The following is a 24,796-nucleotide window of genomic DNA, read 5'->3' on the forward strand; positions in this document are numbered from 1 at the left end:
GGGTTTGCAACCCCATAGGAAGAACAATATCAACCAATCAGACATCCCTCCCCTCAGAGCTCCCAAGGACTAAAACACTAACCAAAGAGTACACATGCAGGGACCCATGGCTCCAGCTGCATATGTAGCAGAGGATGGCATTGTCTGGCATCAATAGGAGAAGCCCTTGGTCCTGTGAAGGCTAAATGCCTCCAGTGTAGGGGAATGCCAGGGCGGGGAGGTGGGAGTGGGTGGGTGGGAACACACCCTCATGAAGCCGGGGGAGGGGGGGGGATGATAGAAGAGGGAGGTTCCAGAGGGGAAACCAGGAAAGGAGATAACATATGAAATGTAAATACATAAAATAACCAATAAATTAAAAAAAAAAAAAAAGAAATCAAGTGACATGCACATCAGTGAGAGGAGTCACTGGCAAAGGAACCTGATTTTGGTCAACCAACTTTACTTTCCTAAGACAGAAATGCAGCCAGGAACCTAAGGAGGACACTGGGCTATGGAGAGCTAGGTAACCCTTCCCCAGGAGGAAGTGCCCAGGACAGATTCCTTCCTTCTAGCACCAGGCCACCCCACTGTTTCACAGGCATCACAGGCCAGAGGCTATTGAAAGAAAAAGACATTTATTTCTCCCAAAATACACCCAGTTTACAGTCTCATGTTTATTATTTTTAGTCTTTAAGATGGTTTCTCTGTGTAGCCCCAGATGTCCTGGAACTCACTCGATAGACCAGGCTGAGTCAAAAATCAGAGATCTACCTGTCTCTCCCAGGTGCTGGCCAGAGTCCCATGTTTAAATTATCCTCAGGTTCTCAGGTACTGGGGTGGGAGAGAGGCCTTCAGGAGGACATCAGAAGTTCTGCCAGAAGCCAGGGCAGTCAGAGACAAGCCAGGTATATATCCCAGCTCCAGAATAGCACCATGGTAAGAAGGCCTTTCTTGTCCTCAGGCCCTCTTCATGCTTCTGCTGTTGAGTAGGTCCCAGCATGGCATAGGTTTCTGACCTGACCCAGGTCTGCACGGCTGTGGCCACCTGCCTTCCAGTCCACATCTATAAAGACTCTGGAAAATACCCAGTTCTCCAGGTACGGCAAGGGGCCATGCTTTCTCCATGTTTCTGGCTCTACCCTGGGCCCTAGGCCAGGGATAGTGTGGGCTGAGGGTGAGGTATCCAGAAGTGGTGGGTAAGTCGGAAGCAAGGTCATGTCCCAGCTGTAGGTAAGGTCTCTGATTTTCCAGCAGGACCCTAGTACCCAGCACCATGCTCACGCCTGTTGTTGGGGTACACTCTGGAAGTAGGTCTCTGTATATTCAATTGTTAATTTTGTACCAACAGAGGGCTAAATGCTGGCAGGATCTGGTGCTGTTATTTCTATGGCCCATTGCTGGTCTCATATTTTACAAATACTTGTTTCTTCCTCACCTGCCTAAGGCAATCTAGAATTACATCTGATCGGCTTTAATGAAGAGCTGACGGCCAATAGTTGGGCAGGAAGTCGAAGATGGTACTTCTGGGCAGAGATAGGGACTCTGGGAGAAGAACTGAATCACGGGAGATTTGCTGGCAGACATGGAGGTGGATGGAGAGTGGAGCAGAGAGGTAGACCTGGCCATGTGGTGGGACATAGTGCCAGGATTAGTCAGGATAGAATAGTTGGGAGGCTGCCCAGCAAAAGGCCTAAGTCTTAAAATATTAATAAACTTCTGTTGTCATTATTTATCTAGCTGGCAGGTCTGTGAAAGTCCCATTGGACCCTGTGGTTGTTATCAGATGTTAATTTACAAAGAAGAAAAAGGTAACAAAGATTCCCAACATGGGGAAGCACAGGGCTGAAGGCTGAGCCCCTGAGGGGCCCTGAGAACCAGGGAGACAAGAACTTGCTTCCTATGGAAGAACAGGCACAGCCCAGGGCAGCCAGGAGACCATGCAAGGCAAGTATGTGCGTGATCCAGCACGCACAGCTGCAGGTAGGTATCTGTGACCTGGGGGGGGCGGGGGCGGGAGAGTGCCCCATCTCACTTAGTCAGGGAGCGAGACAACAAAAGCCAGGGCCAGATCAGATCAGGGCAGGGAGGTCAGGATGAAGCCTTGCTGAGCGATGGGATCCCACCCTCAGAACTGAGGTTGAGGGCTGGTAACTAGGATACATCAGGGCCATGGGAGCAAGAACTAAGAGGTCACTGTGCAGCTGTCTTCAGGGAAATAAAGCAGGGTTTCATCTGCACAGGATGCCCCTTGGAGAATAATAGCAGTTACACAGTCTGCATGGCTTTGGAGGAGCAAGGGTGTGGGGGTGGTGCGTGTGTGTCCATTAGACGTAAGGCAGAAGGAAGAAGGTTCACGCCGTATCACAAGGCCACCAGACGACTCTGGAGGAACACCGAGGAGGGACATCTTTGTGTCGTGTCCGTGGGAAATAAGGCCGCAGGATGGTTCGTGTATCGTGTCACTGGAGAAATGAGGCTGCAGGATGATGGGAATTAAGTCCATTGGAAAAGTAAGGCTGTGGGTGGTCTATGGACCACGTCCTTTGACGAACGGGTAGATCTGTGGGACAAACCCATTCGTTGGGGGAAGGGCTCGCATTGAAGCTCAACACTGCCAGAGGGTGGGCCCCCCACCTGGGAAGGGCAGCAGCTCCCAATCAAGCAATTTCTTGTCCGTCATCTGCATTTCATGGTGGGATAAAAGGAAAAGGGGGAGAAATGCATTAGAAGCTAGAAGTTCTGCTCCTGGTGGTACATCAGAAGTCACATGCCCAACTGGGAGTGTGCACCGTGACCACTATCCTGGAGGCTGTTAGGTGTGTGCAGGATAGGTAGCGCTAAGGAGTGTGTCTCCTTACACTGCTACATTGTATGTACACAGGAGCCAGTATGGCCTGCTTGGTCCATCTGACTCACCCTTCAAGGCCTGGCCCAATTCCCTCCTCTGGCCCGGCGCTCCTTTCCATTGTAATGACCTGAAGAATCACCCTGCAGGAAGCCCTTTCCCCCTGACTGCCTCCCTGGTGAGGAACATCCAAATCTGACACCCCGGGCCCTGTTCTTCTCCCTTCCTTTGGGATCTGTCTATCCTCAAGAAAGGAGCTGTCATAGCCTGCTTCTGCAGTCATCCGTCTCCGACACAGTCTAAGGCCAAGATGCTTCCCTGGGGAACAGGAAAGCCCTTGCTTCACCTATGGGGCTATGCTGTGTAGCAACCCTCTTCAGACACCCAGCTGACATTTCTCAGCAGCAGGGCTCCATTCTTCTGTGCTCACTGCCTCCCAACAGCAGCGAGGGGACGATCACTTCCTGTGTTTTCTAATAAACCTGCCCACCCACGTGAGGAACAAGGACCGCTGTACTGATTAGCCCCCTCCTATGCACCAGAAACGTGACTGCCCAGATGAAAACTACATTTCTAGCCTCACCTGGAAAAACAGGTCACATGACTAGGTTCTGCCCAATGGGATGTATCTAAAGTGACAGGAGCTATTCTTGGCCAAGCCCTAGAAAGATGTTCCCTGCCCTCCTTCTCATCCCTTGCCTCTGGAGGGGGACATGGCAGCCACAGCAACCCCTTAGACCCAGGCTGAGAGCTTCATATTGCAGGGAACAGAATCCAGGCCCTAGGCTACCCGCAGCTTTAAGACTATCAGCCAGGAGAGGTAGAAATGCCCAGTGTGGGGAAGCCTGTGTAGGGCATTTGGGTGAGCGGATGCTGCTCTTCTGGAGCGGGAGCACAGGTCAGCAGCAGAAGGGTGACCATGGCTGCCCCACTACCCTGCTTCCTACACAGACACACAAACACACATACACATTCAGGCAATATATCTTTACCTTCTTTGTTTTCAGAGGGTTTCAGAGGCCGTAGAGCTGAAAAAACAAAAACAAAAACAGAGCTTGTGATAAGAGAAGAATCCTAGGGAGGCAGGTGAAGGGAGAAGTAAGGTGGGGATGCAGAAGGGACGGGCAGAGCTTGGCACCAGGCACCATCGAAGTACCAGGGGAGGAGCCCCAGAGCCATGCCAAGCCTTAGTTCCCAAGTCCCACCTTCACCCACTCTGAATAAGTCCCACATGTCTCTCCTCCCTGAACCTCAGGCTCCCTTCCTATAGAATGGGGACAAGGACCCACATCCAACTGGCTGGAGATGTGGCAGCACTCAGTGCCCAGGCTATAAATGTGGTGAGATGAGGATCAGGGAGGCTGGCATGGTTACAGATGCCTCCTGAGGCCTAGGGTCACGTGGCTGACTGACTCCCTAGCCCATTCTTCTCTCCCTCCCTCCCCCTGCCAACATCTGCCTCTAAGCGTGAGAAATGAGGCCTGATCCCAGGTCCCTCTCCATGCTGGCCACACAGGCACCAACAGGTGGCGAATTAATTGGCATGATTTATAGCAGTCCCCAGGCATGTCTCCTGCCCTTCCTTCTGTGGGGGTGCGGAGGGAGCTGCTGTCAACTGGACCAGTCCAAGATGACTCACTGGATATCTGCCTTTCTCAGCAGTGTCTCTCCTGGTCCTGCAGCTATGGGGCACCAGGACCTCAGCATTCACCCTAAGACCTGACCTCAGCTCTGGAGAGACTTCCTCTCTCTTGAAGCCCTCCTCCCACCCCTGGGAAGTCCTCAGTTGGATGGACCAAGGTAGGCAGGAGACTCCTGAGTGGTAGTTGACCCTGGGTTGGGGCCCTCCATCAGAGGGTGTATCAAACCCTTGAAATCTTGTCTCCTGTACCTGGTGCCTCCCCAGTTAAGAGAGCCAGACTCACCTGTCTTGGATCCTTCTCCATCTCCATCCTGGTCCTCGGCACCTACAAGGGTGAATAACAAGCTTTTACAGCCCTGTCAGCCAGCACTCCCACACCTTGTGACGCTTGAGACCAGACCAGAGCGGAACCTTAGGATGTAATGGGAGGGCTGCAGCGGGAAACCCAACACTTCCTGGCAAGGGCCCACTTACCCAGCTTTGTACCCACTCACAACCCAGCACATCTGGACCCCACTTCTTTGATTTTTATGTGTGTGTGTGCATGTGTGTGTGTGCATGTGGGCGTGCATGCATATGGAGGTCAACTGCTGACACTGGGTGTCTTCCTCAGTGACTTATTTTTTGAGATAAGGTTCTCACTGAACACAGAGATCACTGATTCAGCTAGAATGGCTGGCTGTGAACTTCAGGGACCTTTCGGTCTCCCTAAATCCCAGTGTTACAGAAGCAGGACCTTTCTGTTATAGTACTACCCCAGTGTCACAGTACTACCCCAGTGTCACAGTACTACCCCAGTGTTACAGAAGCAAGCTGCCACATCAGGCTTTTACATGGGTTCTGGGGATCCAAACTCAAGCCCTCATGCTTGCCCAGGGACCACTTTACTGACAGAGTCATCTCCTCAGTCCCTTTGTGCCCCACTTTAGTATACCCACCCATCCTCTATTTGCCACACACAGCCCACTTAACCACCTATAACCCAAGCATCACTTACCCACAATCCACCAAATTCTGCTCACATTTTCCTTATATCTAGTCACCTTCCTGCCTTCACTACCTGTCTGCTCTCATGTGACACCCACCAACATCCACTCACTCGCCCATCTACAATCACCAATACCAACTCAAAAGCGCTCGCATCCAGTGGATGATGGAACTGTGAGGCTCTGAACATTCGGCACTCCAAGGAAGACACACACTATTCCCAGTGACACACGAATTAAATGTTCCCAAGGATCGAAAGCTGTTCTCACTCACAGACACAAGACTTACATATACATTCAGTTTCATGCTTGTTTCTGCAGACACACTCATTCCTTGTCACACCCACCCCCTTCATGAAACAAAACATTCCTGTTTACACCCAGCTACCATGCTTCCACACTGACAGGCAGATTCACACCCACTCACAAAGGACGTTAGCCTCAAGGTCTAAGGCTAGACCCTTTCTGTTCATCCTCTCACAGGCACAGCAACTGTCCTAATGTCTGTTTCCCTCCCAAACGCACACTGAAATTAGCTGCCATCAAACAGTATCAAGGGGTGTGACTTCTGGGCAGGAGAAGATGGCTCAGTGGTTAAAGAGCACTGTCTGCTCTTATAGAGAACAAGATTCTGTTCTCAGCAGCCATGTGGCAGCTAATAACCACTGTGACTTCAGTTCCAGACCTGCATGCAGGCAAAACACCCATATACAAAAACTTTAAATTAAAAAAATAAATTTAACTTTTACATTAATTTTGTTTCCTAAAGAGGCGATGCTTCTAAAGGGTGATTAATTAGGCTCTGACCACCCCACCCTTGCAGATAGGATGGGCGCTATGGCCTTTGCCCTCTCGCTTTCCACCATTTAATGAGCAGCAAGGCCTCTCCAGGGGGGCAGATCCTGGACATGGTATTGACTTACTTACTTTGTGCATGCAGCCGAGTGTGTGGTACTCGTGCATGTGTGCATGCCTGTTTACATGTGTGTGGGTGATGTCAGGAGTCTTCTTGGTCACTCCATGCTTATTCATTAAGACCAGGTCTCTCAGTTGAACCCAGAGCTCACTGATGTGGCTAGTCTGGCTGGGGAAGCTCATGTCTCCTCCTTCTAAGAGCTGGAATTACAGACAAGCTGCCATGCCCACTAGACATTTATGTAGGTGCTAGGGTTGCAAACTCCAACTTTCGTCCTTCTGTGGCAAGTGTTTTCTGTGCTCTCCCAGCTGTCTGGATAGGATACCCACAGCTTGAGAAACACAAGCCAGTACATGTCTGTCCTTTACATGACCCTGTCTCGGGTATTCTCTTACAGCTGAACCAAAAAACGAAAACAGTGACATGCCCCAAGACATGCAGGCATGTATGTACAACACTCGCACACACACACACACATACACACAAACACACGCACGCACGCACACGCGAGTCACTCTCCCTCACCTGCATTCTCCTCCTCGCAGCTCTGCTTGATCTTTCTCCAGCACACGAAAGCCAGGGCCACCAGTAGTACCACAAGACAGACAGAGAGCCCCACGGTTACCCACAGAGCCTCAGGGGGGAATGTCAGGGGCTGCCCTAGAAGAGGAAGAAAGAAGCATGAGACCATCTTGTTCTACGGTGTGAACAGGGGCTCCCAAGCTCCTACGCCACCAAGGTCAATGATGCTCACTGAGGCTCCCATGGCCAGGGCTCCCAGAGTCACAGCTCTACTCACCCCACCAAACCCTGCCATTGTGGCTATGGGTTCACCTCAGAAGGGAAGAGGGGAAGCTAAGAAGCCTGAGGCTGACTAATAACCATGGATAGGGCCTCACTGACCTAGGATAACCGTTCTGTCTTCTAAGAGGGGGATTCCAAACACCAGCCTTCATCCTTCTGTGGCAAGAGCTTTCTTTCTCTGCTCTCCCAGCTGTCTGGGTATGGTACTCTCAGCTTGAGATGCACATGCCAGTAAATGTTCTTTCTTTTTTTTTTTTAAGTTTTATTTATTTAATGTATATCTGTATGTACACCGGCATACCAGACAGGGGGCATCAGATTTCATTCTGATATGGTTGTAAGCCATCATGTAGTTGCTGGGAATTGAACTCAGGACCTCTGGAAGGGCAGCCAGTGCTCTTAACCACTGAGCTATCACCAAATGTCTGTTCTTTACATGACCTGTCTCAGGAATCCTCTTACAGCTGCACCAAATAAACTAAACTAAAACAGTGATGTGCCCCAAGACACGCAGGCACGAATGGCTGGATCTCTAAGGGTCTCTAAGCTGACCCAGCTCCCAGCTTTTCTGTCTAATGTCGCCACAGGAAACCCCACTTCGGCCATTCTCTACAGAATTAGTCCTGACTCCTTCCAGGATCTACACAGTCGCTGTCATTTTCCCTTCCTAGCAATCACCTCTCCAGACACCTCCCTCGAGGTTACAGTCCTACCTGGTTTACATCATCCTGAAGATCAGGCATCAGCCAGCGACAGCCCATGAGTCAGACTGTGGCCTGCTTTGGACAATCCAGGAGCTAGTATTAGCTTTTATATTTGGAAAGGGGCTACAAAAAGAAAGGAGAAAGAAAAAAAAGAACGGAAAGGAAAGCTATGGTTCTCTGGAGATGTATCTCAGTTGGTAGACCATTTGCTTGCCTAAAACACAAGAAGCTCCGGGTTCTATTCCCAGCAGCACATGAACTGGGCATTGTTTCCCGAGCCCCCTGGAATCCAAGAACTAAGGAGGTAGAGGTGGGAGGAGAAGAAACTCAAGGTCATCCTCGTGACATATTTAGTTCAAGGTCAACTGAGATCCTGCCAGTCAATCAATCAATCAACAGTAAAACTGCGACAAGGAGATCCTGCCAATCAATCATCAGCAGAGAGATGGAACACCGCCCACAAAGTACTCTCTGTCACTCACTGCACATAGATGAGGGCCTGGAGTGAGAGTCTAAGTCACTTAAGGATCCATACAGATCTGGGAGAGCCTCGCCAATATTCACGTGCAACGTGAGGCTCCCCATTAGATATCTCATGTCAAGGAGTGTGTGGAGGCAGAGCAACTAAGGTGGGATTGGGACCAGCAGCTGTTCTGAGCACATACCCCACATGACTCCAGCATAGCTATCATCCTGAGCCCAGTGCCACACTGGGTCCAGGGCAGAGCCGCTGCCGGTGCAGGTTGGGGCACTAACAAAGACAGCTTGATTCCTTATGCTCTCTGGAAACAGCAGGCAGCCAGGGCATCAGCAGCCACAGTGGAGAACCCAGGCAGCGGGACCCGGCAGCCTGCATCCAGGAATTGTGGTAAGTCTTGGCAGTAGCTATGCTTTGCACAGACATGGGGTGGGAGCAGGGGGGTGGAGCACTGCTGCTCTGGAGTCTGAAGCAGAAGAAGCCAGGGCAGGAGCAGAGGCCACAGCTGAGGTGGGTGACTAGGTCAGTCTAGAGCCCATGTGAAACCCTCACATGGAAATGTCTAAGATGTCTAAGGTGCTCCTGCAGCAGTGAGCAGGGCAGAGCAGCAGAAATACCCAAGGGACTCCACCCTCCCTGAAGAACTGCAGGCAACTAATGGTCGCTAGGGGGAAGGAAACATGGTCACTTGATAAAGTGCCCAAGCTCCTATAACTGACCCCTCACTGTGCCATAGTGTCACAAAATATATAGAGACATTAAGATGGGAGAAGGACACCAACTGGTAAAAGAGTCTACTCTGAATGCCTGGTGACCTGAGTTCTAGCCCCAGAACCAATGGTGGAAGGAGAGCACCAATTCCTGAAAGTTGTCCTCTGACCTTCACACACATACACGCGCACGCACGCACGCGCGCACACACACACTCTAAGGTTTTAGAGTAATGAAAATCGGAGGAGACTAGTTGGGCAGAGGAAGGGGATCAGATGGAATGACAGGGGACATGAAATGGTGTTGGGGTGAGCATGATCAGAATGTATGTATATATTATATATTATATTTCATATATATATGAAATATAATCTATTTGATATGTAATTAATAGAAGCTAATAAAAAACTGAAATACTCAAAGGTAAGGTTCACCCTGACACGGAGCCTAAAGCAGGGTGAGACTGCCTTCATCCTCCTGGCCAAGGACACAGTTAGTGGGGCTCAGACCTACATTTCCAGTGTTTGCTCTAGAAAGCCCTCTCTCTCCAGAGATGCCTGGCACAGGCCACTCAACATCACTAACTCCCTTCAGGTGGAGGGAGACCAGGCAGAGGACTGAGCACTGAAATCCCAGAATGCTGTACAAGGCAGAGCTGCCCGCAGCCAAATGCAGGCCAAGGGCTCCAAGGTAAGCCAGCTCTGCTCTAATGGAAACAGGAGGCCAGCCGGTGGGGAGGAGAGAAACTGGGCTAAGAGGCCAATGCTAGATTCAGATCCTGGCTCCTCTGCTCGCTGCAGAATGCCGCAAAAGGATCCAAAGGCTCCTCAGATGGAGTTTAGAGAAGCTGGGAACCCGCCAAACTTCAGGCAAACCACTGCCTTTAGCACTTGTCAGTTTTCAAAGTGGGGCCCGGCCCCCAAATCCTTTGGAGCCACTGTGCTGGTCTGTGGTCTTGGGAGAGAGTCCCTTTTCCCTGAGCCTCCATCTCGTCTGAATTGTGCTTGACGACAACAGCCCAAATGAAATCCCTTTCAGTCAATGCTATCTACTGAGGTAATGTTCTCTGAAGCAGGGCAACTGTTCTTTCCACATACAAACCCTTGCTTCACAGCAAGCATACTACAGACATCCCAGCCCACTTGGTACAGGTTGATCATGAGTCCTCTGTCCTTCCTGATAACCTCCACACATCTGTCCATCTTACATCTCACTCCAGACTCCTTGGTCTTTCTTATAAAAACAAAAACAACAACAACAACAAAAAAAAAAACAGACCTGTTGTTGTTGTTGTTGTTGTTTTTTAAAAAAGAATGTTCATGCGTGTGTGTGTGTGTGTGTGTGTGTGTGCACGCACACGTGCGTGTGTTCACACATGTGTGTGAGGGTATCCACAGAGGCCAGCAAAGAGCATCTGATCCCTTGGAGTTGGAATTATAGATGTTTGCAAGCCACGTGATATATGTGTGCTTGGATGTAAACTCTGTGGTCTTCAATGATAGAGCATCAAGGCTTTTTAGTCACTAAGGCATCTCTCCAACCCAGTGAAACACGGCTTTCCTACGATGTTCTCTGTAAGATCAAGGTGGTACCTCAGAATATGAGAGAGCTGAGGAAGGGACTCCCTTAGAGGCTGCATAGACTGGCTCTCTACAGCGAAGGTAGGTTCAGTCTTGGGGAGGTCTAGGTGACACCTTAAAAAAGCAAGAGTTAGGAATAAGACTTACTCCTGGGAGATAAGCATGAATGCTGGCCACTGGCTGAGTTCATCAGGAGAGAAACCCACACAAGGTCCAGCACGCTCAGCAGGAGAGGTGAGCCGCAATGAGCCTAAGGTCTACACAGACACTGGCAACCCTTGGAAGTAGAAAGCTGGGTGGGCTGAGGGTGCCAGGCAGAAGTTATGGGATGAGAAAAGATAAGGACCAGTGACAGACACCCTGATCTCAGAGACAGAGAGGACCCTGGGAAAGCTCACACAGCCCAGAGGGAGGCACTGGGAAGCTAGACCCAGCACACAGATCTACTAAAGGACTGAACAGAGACATGTCAAGGCCAAACACAGAGAGTGACTGTCCACCTTGGCATGAAGGTGAGCCTGAACCCTCTTTAGATCCCCAAGCACTGAAGGTGCCTACTTGAACTAGTGCTGACCTGGAAACCAGAGATTTAAGAGACTCCTCCAGTGTGAGTCTCAATCTAGCATTTGACCACATGAGGGCAGTAGAGACAACTCTGACTAGTGCAATGGTAGCACTCTAGTCTGCAGGGAGAAGTGCTTTCCTTCTTGGCCCAGTTGAGTGAGATGCACCTTCAAGGCTCCTGGGGTTTCACAGTTGGACAATAGACTTTTTTTTTCCACACCAAAGACGTGCCCATTGGAAAACACATCCTCACTCAGCAGGTCTCTGAGCAAGCCTGTGTCTGCCCCAGAATCCCACCTACCCTCTAGATTCCAGGAAAGTACTTTGTGGTCCAAGTAAGAGGCACAAGTACCATGGAAAGCAAATGTGACAAAAGATTTATCAGCTCAAGAAAACAAGTCCCTTAAAGACTCCTCACTGGGGAGGCTTTGGAATATCTGAAATCTATATGACCACCAGTACTTTTACATTGATATTCCAGTTAGGGCCTAGAGGAGAGGTAGCTGCTCCCTCAGCTCTTCCTCAGCTCACAGGCTCCCCTTACCTGTGATGGTGACTGAGCCGTGAGCATCTTGCTGCAACACCGGGTTGCGTACCAGGCAGCTGTAGGTGCCGTTAGCACCCAGCACCACCCTCAGCACGCTGTGAACATCGAACAAGCCCCGCTCGTTGGCCATCTGGGATGTGGTCACATTGCCAGTCAAGGGCACTCCCTGTCCATCCTTCCAGAACACCTCGGCCTCCGGATAGCCCTGGTAGCTAGAGCACGTGATGGTCACCATGTTCCCTGGACGTAGGTCCTTGTTGGGCTCCAGGGTCATGCTGGGCTTCGAGTAGGGGGCTGGAGGGTGGCAGAGGGCAGAGAGCGATGACAGTCAGCACAGGGGAATCCAATGGAGGAAGGACACAAGAGGCTGAGGGTCAGGAGCCAGCTCTGGGGCTTTCTTTGATGGTGGTATGAGCAGTGGGACAGGGGACGGGCTGCATGCAGGGGACAAGGAGTGGGGAATGCTCCCGCCTGTGACTCAGCTGCCACCTGCAGGCTGGCAGCAGCATTGCGAAAGTTCCGGATGCCCACAAAGCAGGGGAAGCTGCCCTCATCAGCTACATCCATGCACGGAACCCTCAAGAACACACTGCCCTGTGCCAGCGGGGAAGAATGCTGTGCTGCTGGGATAGGCCTGCCCTGGACCCAGCCCCCAGGGAAGCTGCACACCAACTATTTGGTGTCTGAGTTGCCAGATGAGATTAAAATGGGCCAGGCTGAAGCCAGGCTCGAGGGTGGGGGTGGGGTGGGGTTAGAGGGGGAGAGCAGCATAGGGTGGTGTCACTGCCCATCAGGGATACCCCAGGGTCTTCAGACCTGGACCTCCATGCCTCCTGAGTCAGAATCACAGAGACCAAGCATTAAGGAGGAATAGGACCTCTGCAGCCGTTCCACAGCCTCTTCCTCCATCAAAACCCAGGACTTCTTCCCTCTCATTCTCTCGAGACAGATTGAGTCTCATATCTGATTTTTCATAGCAGGCTGCTCTTGACTGACAAGAGCCATCTCTGGGATCCAGACTTGGGGTGATAGGATCATCGAGAGTCCCGCAAGAGCAAACCCCTTCCCCGCAGAACTCCTTTCCCTCTCCTGTGCGTGACCTGCTGACCCAGATGCAGCTCCATCCTTCCAGGAGGTCTCTACGGCCTTGGAGTCTGGGGAGTCAAGAAGGCCTTCGATCAGTGGCTCCTCGCTACCTGGAGAGCCCTCCCCCACCATCCTATCACAATCAAGCATCTCACTTGTTGGGAGACTGGAGATAAGGAACTAACTTCCTTTAACTTCAAGTGTGACTGATAAACGCTATAACCCTTTAAATTACTCCCCTTTAAGTTACTCCCCTTTAAGGTGCCACTTAAAACCAAAAACTAAAAGCCCGTGGGGCTTCTGTGGATTGTGATGATCCTACTGTAACACCAAGTTGAGTCCCAGGCATCTGAAGGTGCCATTAGCATTCTGGACCACCCTAAGCATGCTGTGCACATCAAACAAGCCTTGCTCCTTGGCCACCTAAGATTCCGTCACAAGGCCAGGCTGCTGAGCCCTGCCGCAGCCTCTGGGCAGCCCCGGGAGCTGGTACATATGATGTCACCTTGTCCCCAGGTTGTTGGGCTCCCGAGTCATGCTGGGCTTTGAGTAGAAGGCTGGAGGGTGGCAGAGGACAGGGATCATCACCAACAGCATCAGTGCAGGAGATAGTGGAAGGCGCACAGGCTGTTAGCGCAGGCTCATCTGTGGTACAGCAGCGTGTGAGAGGCCACATGCAGAAGGATAAAGAGTGGAAGCAGAGGGTACCCCTCTCCACGCTCACCGGCCACCTGCAGGCTAACAGCAGCGCTGTCAAAGTCCTGGATGCTCACAAAGCAGGTGTAGCTGCCCTCGTCGGTTACTCGGACGCGCTGCAGCCTCAAGGACGCATTGCCTTGCACCAACAGGTCAGGGAAGAGCGCTGTGCGGTTGGAGTAGGCACTGCCTTGGTCCCGGCCCTCCGTGAAGCTGTGCACCAGCTGTTTGGTGTCTGTCAGCTGCCAGATGAGGTTGAGCTGTGCCAGACTGAAGCCAGGCTCTGGGGAAAAGGAGCAGCGTAGGGTGGCATCCGTGTCCACCAGGGCCACCACGGGGTCTTCAGAGACCTGGACTTCCACAGCTCCTGGGGGTGAGTTGGAAGGGGTAGGGCAGTTAGGAAAGATGAGGTTTCCTCAGGGTCTCTCTCCTTTTCCAGCTACCTCTAGGCTCTGCACACGCTTCCTTTCAGGTCAGAGGCTCAGAGTAAGTTCCTATCTATGTTCCTCACTGCAGGCAGCTATTTGCCAACATGAATTAGAAATGCAACAAGGACCAAGACCCAGGTCATACCCTGGAGCTCGTTTATGTCGGAATGGAAGGCAGGCAGTTTGTGATGGACACAGATGTTCATCAGCTTGTGATTAGACAATGTGGGGGAGGGGGAGGGCTTGGTGTTAGAGCATCACCCAGCTTTGGATCCGCTCTATTCTAAAAAAAAAAAAAAAAAAAAAAAAAAGGGAAGCTGTGGGTGGAGAAGAAAGAGGAAGTACTTATAAAAGTCAAAGAAAAAGAAAGAACCAAAGAAGAGGCAGCTTTCAAGCCTGGCAGCTTCTTTCCACCTGCCAGGTCCCTTGCATTTTCCTACAAATACTATCTGTATAGGAAGGGTGCCTGCAGAACTAAACACCCACTGTTCTCAGTGAACTCCCTTGGGTGAGAGAACTTCATGAGTGCCTTTCCTTCTCTTCTCTTCATGAATAAACATACTTAACTTCTATGCAAGAAAGAATACCCATGTCTTTAAATAAGGTGTGAGGCAGGAGCTCTATGAAACACATGTAAGTGTGTCCCAGGAAGAGGGACCAGCAGGTACAAAGGCCCTGAGGTGCAGATCAGAAAGAGCACATGGAAAAGCCCACTGGAGGCCAGCCAGACGGGGCTCTGAGAGATGCTGGAAGAAACCTGGGGTCTCCCACCTTCGAGAGGATGTCATTACGGAGGGCACTAATTATTAGATGTGATCTGGGTAGCAAAGCCTGAAGCTCACCCCGGCTCGTCTATAAAGGGAGACTCTATCGTGGAAGAGTGAGGGGGTGGGTAGTCGGGAGACCAGCTCAGAGGTCCTCAAAAGAAGTGATGGCGACACAGCTGTAGAAAGGACACATGAGGCTATGAGCACAAGTCAGCGAAAGGCTAAGCACTCAGGAGGCAGAGGCAGGAAGATCTCCATAAATTTGAAGCCAGCCTGGTCAACATAGCAAGTTCTAGGCCCTGCAGTGAAGAGCAGCCACAGGGATTGAGCAAACCAGCCAGATCTAAGATGCAGCCCAGAGAATTATCAATATTTGCTGGTTGATGAAGGGTGAGAAGGAAGGAATGTGTGGTGATTTAAATGAGAATGTGCCCCCCCCCCCTTCGCGTGCATATGTTTGAATGCTGTTGGAACTGTTTGGGAAGGATTAGGAGGTGTGGCCTTGTTAGAGGAGATCTGTAACTAGCATGGGCTTTGAGGTTTCAAAAGCCTGTGCTCTCCTCTCTGCTTTGTGCTTGTGGATCGGATGGAATCTCTCAGCTACTGCTCCAGTGCTATGCGGGCCTGCCTGCTGTCATATTCTCCACCATAATGGAGAGGGTCATGGACTCACCCTCTGACATTGTTAAGCAAGCCCCCAAAGGAAATGCTTTCTTTTATAAGTTATAAGAAAATGGTGCCGGGCAGTGGTGGCGCACGCCTTTAATCCCAGCACTTGGGAGACAGAGGCAGGTGGATTTCTGAGTTCGAGGCCAGCCTGGTCTACAGAGTGAGTTTCAGGACAGCCAGGGTTATACAGAGAAACCCTGACTCAAAAAAACAAAAAACAAAAAAAAAAGAAAGAAAGAAAGAAAGAAAGAAAGAAAGAAAGAAAGAAAGAAAGAAAGAAAGAAAGAAAGAAAGAAAGAGAGGGGGGAGGGAGGGAGGGAGGGAGGGAGGGAGGGAGGGAGGGAGGGAGGGAGGGAGAAAGGAAGGGAGAGAGAGAGAGAGAAAGAAACAGGCTCCGCTATTGGCCCCCGTGCCTTCTATCCTATAAACTTTCCAGCACAAACAAGCTTCAAATGAAGCCAGCTGAATACAGCACCCATATAAGGCTTAGAAAATTTGTATTTGTTTTGTGATTAGTCTTTTACTATGAATTCTACACACACTCTTTCTTAGTATGTGATGTCTAGAGGTTGAAGCTGGCCCTTGATATCTTTCAGTGATTCCATGAAAACTCAGGCCAGTTTTCATCTTTGCCAACTAGATCTACGTGTCCCCTTGTAGGGGACATCTAGGACATGGAGCTTAGTCACCCAAAATTCTTTCTAAAGAAGTTAGAACCAGGCCAAGTGTGGTGACACACACCTTTTATCCCAACACTTGGGAGGCAGAGACAGGTAGATCTCTGTGTGAGTTTGAGGCCTGCCTGTCTAGATAATGAGTTCAAGGACAGCCAGGTACACATAGTGAGACCCTGTCTCAACCAAGCAAACACACTCACACAAAAAGAAGTCTGAACACCCACGGATAGAGATGGTGTTGTCTCTGATGACCACTAGATGGCGCCAGACACTTGGCTTTGTTTTCTCCATAAGGTGGATGACTACCTAAACAGGGCATTTACTTAGCCAAGCACTAGGTGGGAATTTATTCAGCATGGGGACAGAGCACTGTGAACATAGCAATCATCCATTCAGTCCCTGAGGTTAGACCTTGCCTTATGAGCGAGGTGACAACAGGCAATAAGCAAAGGAACCATATGTCCAGTGGAGGTAAATTATAGGAAGAATGTAATAAAGCGCTCGGGGCAGGGATGATTTAGGGAGGGAGGAAGAGTGCTATGTTGTTTTATACAAAGTAGTCAAGAAAGCATGCTGATGACCTGTCATCTGAGCAAAGGTTTGCAACAAAATAAAGAATGGAGTCATGCCTGTGTCTGAGGACAGAAAGTTTTCGGCAATGGTCCTGAGCAGAGTTCACACAGTGTGTTCAGGAACTTGCATTATCATAGCATACTGTCCCATTTTACAGATGAAGAAGCAGAGGCTAAGGTAAAGGAGGTTGGTGGCCTGTGGAGCCCAGAGATGGAAATCAATATGCTTCTTCAAGACAGAGACAGCCTGGCTGGAGCCCAGGGAGGAGTGGACATCCCCACATACCATCATGATCATGACCCTTCCCCTCACCTGTGAGGCAGAGGCACAGCACCCCCAGTGCTGTGCGCACACACACACCCACACTGGGGCCACCCCATCCTCGAAGCATCTTCCTGTGAGACAGCTGACAGCTGGGCTCTCCGTGGCGAATGGCTGCTCCTGCCCGTGGAAGAGGAAGAGGGGCCTTTGTCTCGAAGTTCCTCCAAAGGCCTCAGGATCATCCAAATCCAAGTGGGAAGAGGCCAGGCGGCCAGCCAGACAAAGCCGATGAGCTTGGGGTCCAGGCTGTACCAGGTCACTTTGGCTGATGGGAGAAATGGGACAGTAAAGGGGTAGACTTTAGACAGACTTAGGGTTCAACTTGAAACGTCTACTCAACTACTAAAGGTAGCCAGGAGCCACTGAGGGTTCTGGAATAAAGAAACCACATTGTCAGGGCTACTTCGATAGCATGTGCAGGGTAGATGAAAGGGGCCAGCCGAGTGATAAGGCAGGAAGAGATCACAGTGACAGTATCTGAGAGCATAGGACACGGGAAGGCAACTGTCAAGACACTTGGTTCTGAGACCTGGTTATTGGGGCAGGAAATGTGGAGCCTTTTGTCCAAGGCATGTTAGGTTAGGAGCATGTGTGCAGAAACCCCAGGACAGAGCCCTAGCTAGGAGTAGCAGAAATGTAAGGATGTGGAGTCTGGGAGAGACATCTGCTAGTTTAATACACATGTACCAAACAACCAAGGCCCAGCAGAGAAGAAAGAGACCAGGGGCAGGGCTGGGGTCAGCGTCAGGCCTCAGCAAGAGTTGGATCGCTTACAACAGACCAAGCCTAGCCCAGGGTGGTCCCAGACTCCCCTGGGTTTAGCTTGCAGGTGCCTGACTCAGGCAGGCTGCAGGCACTTCTTGTGTCTCTTGCTGTTGCCTGCTCAAGCCATGTGACCCATGTCCACCCGTCCCACCTAACAGTAATTAGCAAGAATATGAACATTTTGTATCCATGACCACCTCCAGAGATAGACCGTAGGCCTTGGTCACATTTAGCAGGAGAACCAAACAAATACATAACAATACATAACAAATACATAAACAAACCCAAACACAGGAGCTGAAAGAGCCCAATCCTTCCGAACTCCTTTTTACCTCTGATGGAGCAAATGCTGCCTACAGCCAAGCATGTGGTCTAGCCTCAGGTACACAGGGACAACCCTTCCATCCCTATCACACACTTTCTCGACCCCCCCCCCATGTCAGGCAGCTGCACAGAGGGAGTCCCTCAGCCAAACCCTGCATCCTGGCCAGCCACCCACTTCCCTGGCTGTCCACGGTTCACTGCGGGGGAAGCCCTGGGCAGCCACTTCCTTTCCAGATGCTTCCAGTCCAAAGTCTGGTGGCCTCAAAGCCTGGCTGTCTAGGTGCTGAGTCAGCAGCCCCAATTCATAGTGGCACCCTTGGGGACACCACTTCCTGCCTGACAAGGGCACCGTCAGCCTGCAGGAAAACCTAGCAGGCAGCTGCCTGTACTGCTGGCTACGTGCCACGGGAAGCTAAAGCCTACAGAGCTGCCAGCTTCTAAGGCTTCTGTCCTTGTTTACTTCTAAACAGAAGCAAAACCAGGGAGCTGGGATGTGGCCCAGCTGGCGGAGTGCTGTCCCAGCAAGTACACAGCTCCTGGTTCAACCTCTGAGCCCCTCTTAAACCAGGTGTGGTGGTACATGCCGGTAAGCTGGGCATTCCCAGACAGAAGCGGGACGATCAGGAGTTCAGGGCCATTCTTAGCTATGTAGTGAGTGAGGGCAAGGCCATCCTGGGTCACAAGAGATGCCGTCTCAAAACAAAAACAAATCCGGAGTCTGTCAGCGATTTTTGGACCCCCTCACTTGGCTGCCTAAGCCTGCCATCTAGGGCCACCAGGGACCCCTTTACTGATCCTGTAAGTCCCACATATCACCCCTACCAAACTCAATTCTCTCAGGTGCCTTCTCTTGAGACCTAAGACAGGAATCAGCTCATGTCCTCCCCTGCTTAGGAATCTCCCATGGCTCCACAATAGTTACAAGAGAAGACCTACATATCTCTACTTGTCACTGAAGGCTTTTCCTAGGATGCCTTCTCATGCTGCAAGCTATTTCCTGCTACTGGGCTTTACCCCTACCTAGAATCACTTGTGAATGTCTGTTGAATATGTGGGATCAAAGAGTCCCTCTCCTGGTCAGGCAGAGTTGAGTTTCCCAGAGCATAGCTGTTCCTCACTCCAGAAGGCCCAGGAGAGGCGTCCAGAGTGGACACTAGCCTTGTTCCCTTTGATTCTTCTCCTTCATTCTGGACTCAGGAAGCCCATCATTGTAATCCAGCCTAGACACTCCAGGGAGCCCCCACCCCCACCCCCACGAAAGACTACAGAGTGCTTTGGCCTCTTGTAGAGACACTGTAGGTAAGAGACAGCCATTCTCACTTTTGAAGCTACTGCATGCAGATTCAACCAATCCCAGAAGATTTAGGACCCAAGGACACTCTTAAGACATCACCCAATGCAGACCTAGATGGGCCAATCTTTTCCCCCTTAATCCAGGACCAGCTAAGTTTCTGTCGTGTACAACTGAAGGAACCCTTATATATATATGTAGATTCGCCTGTGCGTTGGACAATCCCTTTAATAATGCATGGAATACCTGTAGCAGAGGCCGTGGGCACAAAGGTGACTAATGTGTCTGCATGTTCTCAAATAGCAGACCCAATACAGAAGGCAGACATGCCTTTCACTAAGGTGCACTTTAAGATTCCACGAGGGCTGCTGTGTGGCATCTGAGAGCCATCATAGCCTCCGAGTGTGTCCTGAGGACCTGGAGCAGCTCTCCACGTAAGGCTGGGCAATGTGAGATTCATCTTAGCCCCATCTGCTGCCTCTCAAGCACATCTCCTTGATATGGCAGCGTATGAAAGACCAAGGCTCGAAAGCAGAAGGAACTGAATGTGATCATCAGAACTCAGGGACTACCAGGCATGGTGGTACTCGCTCCAGGACTGGGGAGGTGAACAAAGACAGATCCTTAGGTTTACTGGCAAACCAACCCAGCCTGCTTAGTGAGCTGTGGGCTAGTGAGAGAGCCAGTCTCAAAACAGAAGCAACTAAATAAAAAAACAAGGTGGACGACAATTGAGGCTCAGCAGTCAAGGTTGTCCACTGGCTTCCACAGCTAGTGCCCACCCAAGCGCGCGCGAGCACACACACACACACACACACAATGACAGAAAATGAGCCCAAGGTTTGGGGCTCTGCCACTTCACTGTACAGTCTTACTAAGGTCTCCCACAGTGGGGGGTTGCATAAGGATGACCCTCATAGATTCATACAGTCGAATACCTGGCCTCCAGTTGTTCAGGGAGGATTAGGAGGTGTGGCCCTGTTGGAAGAGGGTTGTCAGTAAGGGCAGGCTTGAAGTTTCCAAAGATTGGTGCTGTTCCCAGTGTGCTCTCTGCCTCCTGCTTGCAGCTTAAGCTGTGAGCTCTCAATTCTTCCTGCCACCATGCCTTCGCTCTGCCATCATGGACTTTAAAGCCCTGGAACTGTAAGCTCTTAAACTTAAACTCTTCCTTTTATAAGTTCCTTTGGCCGTGGTGTTTTATCACAATTTAAAAAATGATCACACCAACTTTAAAAAAAAAAAGGGAGGAGAGTGTGGGCAGCGGGGGGGGGGGGGGGGCTGGAGAGATGATGGCCCAGTGGCTAAACGCATTTGCTGCTCCTGCAAAGCACCTAGGTTCAGTTCCCAGCACCCACATGGTGGGCCACAACCATCCGCAACTCCAGTTCCAAGAGATCTGACCCCCTCTTCTGACCTCTGGTATCAGGCACTCCCATGGTACAAGATATACGTGCAGGCAAAACATTCATACACATAAAATAAATGGCTCTTGTTTAATTTGTAATTATTCACCGAAGTCTTTAATATTTAACGTCTAAGCATTGACGTGCATGGAGCACATGCACAGAGGTGAGAGGTTCTCTCTTTACCACATGGGTCTTGGGGATTGAACTCCGGTTGTCAGGCTTGGAAATAGGCACCTCGCCTTGCTGAGCCATCATCTTACTAGTCAACGTCCTCTCTCTGAGTGCAATGTTTCTAAAAGAAAACCTTCGCTAAGTTTAGTGGATCTCTAATATATTAATCCTTAGTACTATCACGCAAGTGACACTGAAATACATACAGCCATGTCACCACAGAAGACACCAATTATTTCCTTAAATCTGTTCTTTCCTGAGGCATTAGTAGTCAGGCACAGGGCTGCTCAGCTAAAGACTACAGATCCCAGACTCCCTTTCATCTGGGTGTGGCCACAGGATCATTTCCTGGCTAATACGATTTCAGAAGAACTAACAAGTACAGTTTCTGGGTCAGGTCCTTAAAGATGGAAGGCACACTCTTTCTTTCTTTTCATCCTCCCCCTTCCAATGCATGGACCAGAGATGAGGCAAACCTTGTAGGACCAAACTGCCAGGCAAGCATTACAAGCCAGCAAGATAGAGGGTCTCTGGGGCTGCGGTTTCCACCCTGGATATAGCCAGATGGTCACATGGGTGAGACGTAAGCATCTGCTCCAGCATAAGTCACTGTTATTTTGGTCTTTCTTACGGCATCTGAATGAACTAATTTAGGGAGCCATCCCTCTCTGTTTATCTCTTCCTTCTCTCTCCACCCTAGGAAAATTGCTACTGCTCAGAGCCACAAAAGGAACCGTCTAAAATAGGTGTCTCAAAATGTGAGCTACAGACAGTCTTGACAATCACCGATGGATCACAGAGCCCAGCTAAGAGATTATTTCACGGATGGAAGTGACCCAGGGTGTGTAAGAAAAGAGCAAAGACTGATGCTTAGAACAAATGGGTGAATGTGGGCCCACAGAATAGGATGTGGAGACGAGGGAGCGAGGCATACTCCAGGGGAAGAAAAAAAAATCACACTGAAAATAAGCTAGGTTCGTTCCCCAGCAAAGTGAGAGACAGGGGAAGTCATTCACACAAGGTGACCACAGAAACCAGAGCTGGGATTCCCGCAGAGACCAGAGACTGGGGACCAGCAGAACGAGAAGAGGCCCCAGGGCAAATCCTGGAGTAACCTCAGAAGTGGATGGCTAGGTGTCAGAACAGGAGGCCTTTCCCTGGCCACCCTTGCTCAGCTCCTATGCTCTCTCTGAGGATGGACACCAGCTACCCCCAGGCAGTCTGCTTGTGTTGAAGCAGATCACTGGCAGAAAATGCTTCCTTACACTGAGCCCAAATCTCTCTCTCAGGACAGCCTATATTGGTCCTCATGAAGCCCCTACAACCACACAGCAAGCATGTGTCCTTTCTCCTGGCCCTGCAAATATTTGCAATCCCTTGACAAGGTCACCACCAGGCAACTGTGTCACATAATTCACTAAAAAAAAAAAAAAAAAAAACCAGATTATCAAATGTGTGGCCCTAAGCCCTTGCACTCAGTGCCACCTTCTCATATCTAGCTACCTGCTTCTGATGAAGCTGGGGAGGACTGGAGCTCCCAGGTTGTTCCATGTGTTCTGACAGTTCACTGGCCCCTCAACTTCCATAGTTGATTAGGCTGGCTGGCCCACAAGCCCTTGGATCTACCTATCTTACCTCCCGCAGTGGCTTTAACTTGGGTTCTAGGGATTCAAACTCAGGTCCTTGTGTTTTTAAGGCAAGCACTTAAGGCAAGCACCATCCTCTCAGCCCCTAAGATGACACATTTTTATAATAAATATAGGGGAAAGGTTTGGAGAACCAATGTATAATGAAAGTATAATATGGCCAGTCCTTTGGTGCCGGTGCATACTGGTAACATGGGTAAGGAGGATTAGCAATTCCTTGACAACTTTCAGGGAGGCTTAGGGAGGACTGTTCAGAGAAGGGGACATTCCTCCGTCTGGGAGAGGAGGTGGCAGAGAAAGTGATGGAGTGAAGAAGGAACGTCACCGTCACCGCATATTCTGGGAAGACGGCGCCCTGGGAGAGAGATGCTGTGGGAAGATGAGGCAGAGGTCACTTAAGGATTCCAGGTTGCTTCTGTGCAGCGGGGAGCTGGGATGCTGTGGCCCACACCTCCACCCCCTCTCCTCGTTCTACCCCAGACTGTCTTGAAATATTCCTGACAGCTTCTTGGAGACAATGACTCGTAAGTTCGCTCAGCATAAGGACAGCCAATCCCAAGGGCCAGATGAAATTAAAACAGATCTCCGCTTCTTCACCTGGCTTGCTTAGTTCCCCCTGGCCATCTGTGCTTTTCCTCCTTGGCAATGGAGTAACACTCCAGGCGGGTGTGCGTGTGTGCACAGACACACACACATACACACACACATACACACACACACACACACACACACACACACACACACACACACACACGCTTTCACACCCCTGAGGGGCGAGGCTCCACATGAATGCTTATTTTCTCCACAATCCTTAATGAATTCCTCTTTTATTTCCAGTGGCTTCTTCTGATTCCAGGGATCAGCCCCCTTGCAGGGAATCTACCCGATATGCAGGGAGGTTGTGGCTCAACCTCAAGCTTGGGCTTGTGACCAGATCTGACTCAGGGATAAACCCTTGTCCAACTCCCAGTTCAGGGATGGGATGTGAGCCAAGCTGTAACCAATCAGAGTCTTTGCTCAGCTTTTCTGCAGAAACCCTCAGTAAAGACTTCCTAACTAAGGCTCCTAGGAAGGATATGGTCTGGGCTGTTAGCAATCAAGTCGTCAGTTATCAGCAATCTAAAGGAACTGATGCAGGGGCTGGGGAGATGGCTCGGTGGTGGATAAAGTGACTGCCACTTTATCAAAGCATATCAAACAGGATCTGAGCTTAGAGCCCCAGCACCCACACCAGCGGTTCTCAACCCGTGGGTCACGACCTCATGGGGGGGGTCACACATCAGATATCTACATTATGACTCCTAACAGTGGCACATTGCAGTAACGAAGTAGCAATGAAAATCATTTTATGGTCGAGGGTCACCACAACATGAGAAACTGTATTAAAGGCTCGCAGCATTGGGAGGGTTGAGAACCACTGTCCTACAGAAAAGCAGGGTGTTTGACTTCTGGCTTCTATTTACACACACACACACACACACACACAGAGCCATAGACAAGCTTGCCCCTGTATGAACACACTCACATACATAGATACACACTCACACACACAGACACACACTCATAAAGCATGCACTGCATCCAATCACACCCTTCCAGGGGGGACCACAGACCTGCTCATCCATTTGAATAACAGCTCAGCTCCAAGGAAGCCCGATCTGACCTGACTCTGCCCACTTCCCCTCCTCTCCTTCCTTGCACTTGCCCCTCAATGCAGTGAGCTGCTTCCAGCTTCTACAGCACAAGATCCTCCTTCCTATCTCAGAAGGGATGGTTTTTACCATTATAGTCGCTCATGCTGAGAAGGCATGGTAAAACCGCTTTCTCCTGAACAGTAAGGTCAGAAAGAACAAAGTCTGCCACTTGCTGTTCAGTGTGCCTTACCTGACACCTCAGAGCCTCCCTGAGTAGCAACTACGAGTGCTTCCATTAACTCTTACATCCTTAATCCTAGCGAAGAAGACTTGCCCCGTAGGGACCTCGGTGCTTCCTGCTAAGTGGTTGGATGAGTGGATGGACATATGCATGAACAGACAGATGGTTTCCATGAACAAAGGATCTAGAAGCTTGATTGTGAACCCATCCCTAGAATGTGGGAGTAAAGGACAAGTCCACATTTGTCTTCTACTTGATACAATCTGGGTTTTGGGGGAGGGGGTTGTTTGTTTTTGTTTGTTTTACAATGGATGTGCAATCCTTTTTGCAATAAATGAATAG

General features: G+C 50.3%; 1 protein-coding gene and 1 long non-coding RNA gene across 2 annotated transcripts in view; one reads left to right on the forward strand and one right to left on the reverse strand.

The window, feature by feature from the left end:
• Positions 1-600: 600 nt before the first annotated feature.
• Positions 601-24,796, reverse strand: part of Cd276 (CD276 antigen) — a 30,734-nt gene continuing 6,538 nt past the window's right edge. The window contains exons 2-8 of the mRNA NM_133983.4: positions 16,968-17,241; positions 13,570-13,908; positions 11,757-12,053; positions 6,897-7,031; positions 4,753-4,794; positions 3,820-3,855; positions 601-2,662 (exon numbers count right to left, since the gene is read on the reverse strand). Of these exons, the coding sequence (NP_598744.1) occupies positions 2,640-2,662; positions 3,820-3,855; positions 4,753-4,794; positions 6,897-7,031; positions 11,757-12,053; positions 13,570-13,908; positions 16,968-17,046 (951 nt within the window). The 5' untranslated portion in view covers positions 17,047-17,241 and the 3' untranslated portion in view covers positions 601-2,639. The remainder of the gene's footprint in view (positions 2,663-3,819; positions 3,856-4,752; positions 4,795-6,896; positions 7,032-11,756; positions 12,054-13,569; positions 13,909-16,967; positions 17,242-24,796) is intronic.
• On the forward strand, positions 2,659-10,316 carry Gm51678. The gene is made up of 2 exons (XR_003948170.1): positions 2,659-4,627; positions 4,734-10,316. It is a non-coding gene; the product is annotated as a predicted gene, 51678 (long non-coding RNA).

The sequence above is a fragment of the Mus musculus genome, chromosome 9, assembly GCF_000001635.26.
Source record: "Mus musculus strain C57BL/6J chromosome 9, GRCm38.p6 C57BL/6J".
Taxonomy (NCBI): domain Eukaryota; kingdom Metazoa; phylum Chordata; class Mammalia; order Rodentia; family Muridae; genus Mus; species Mus musculus.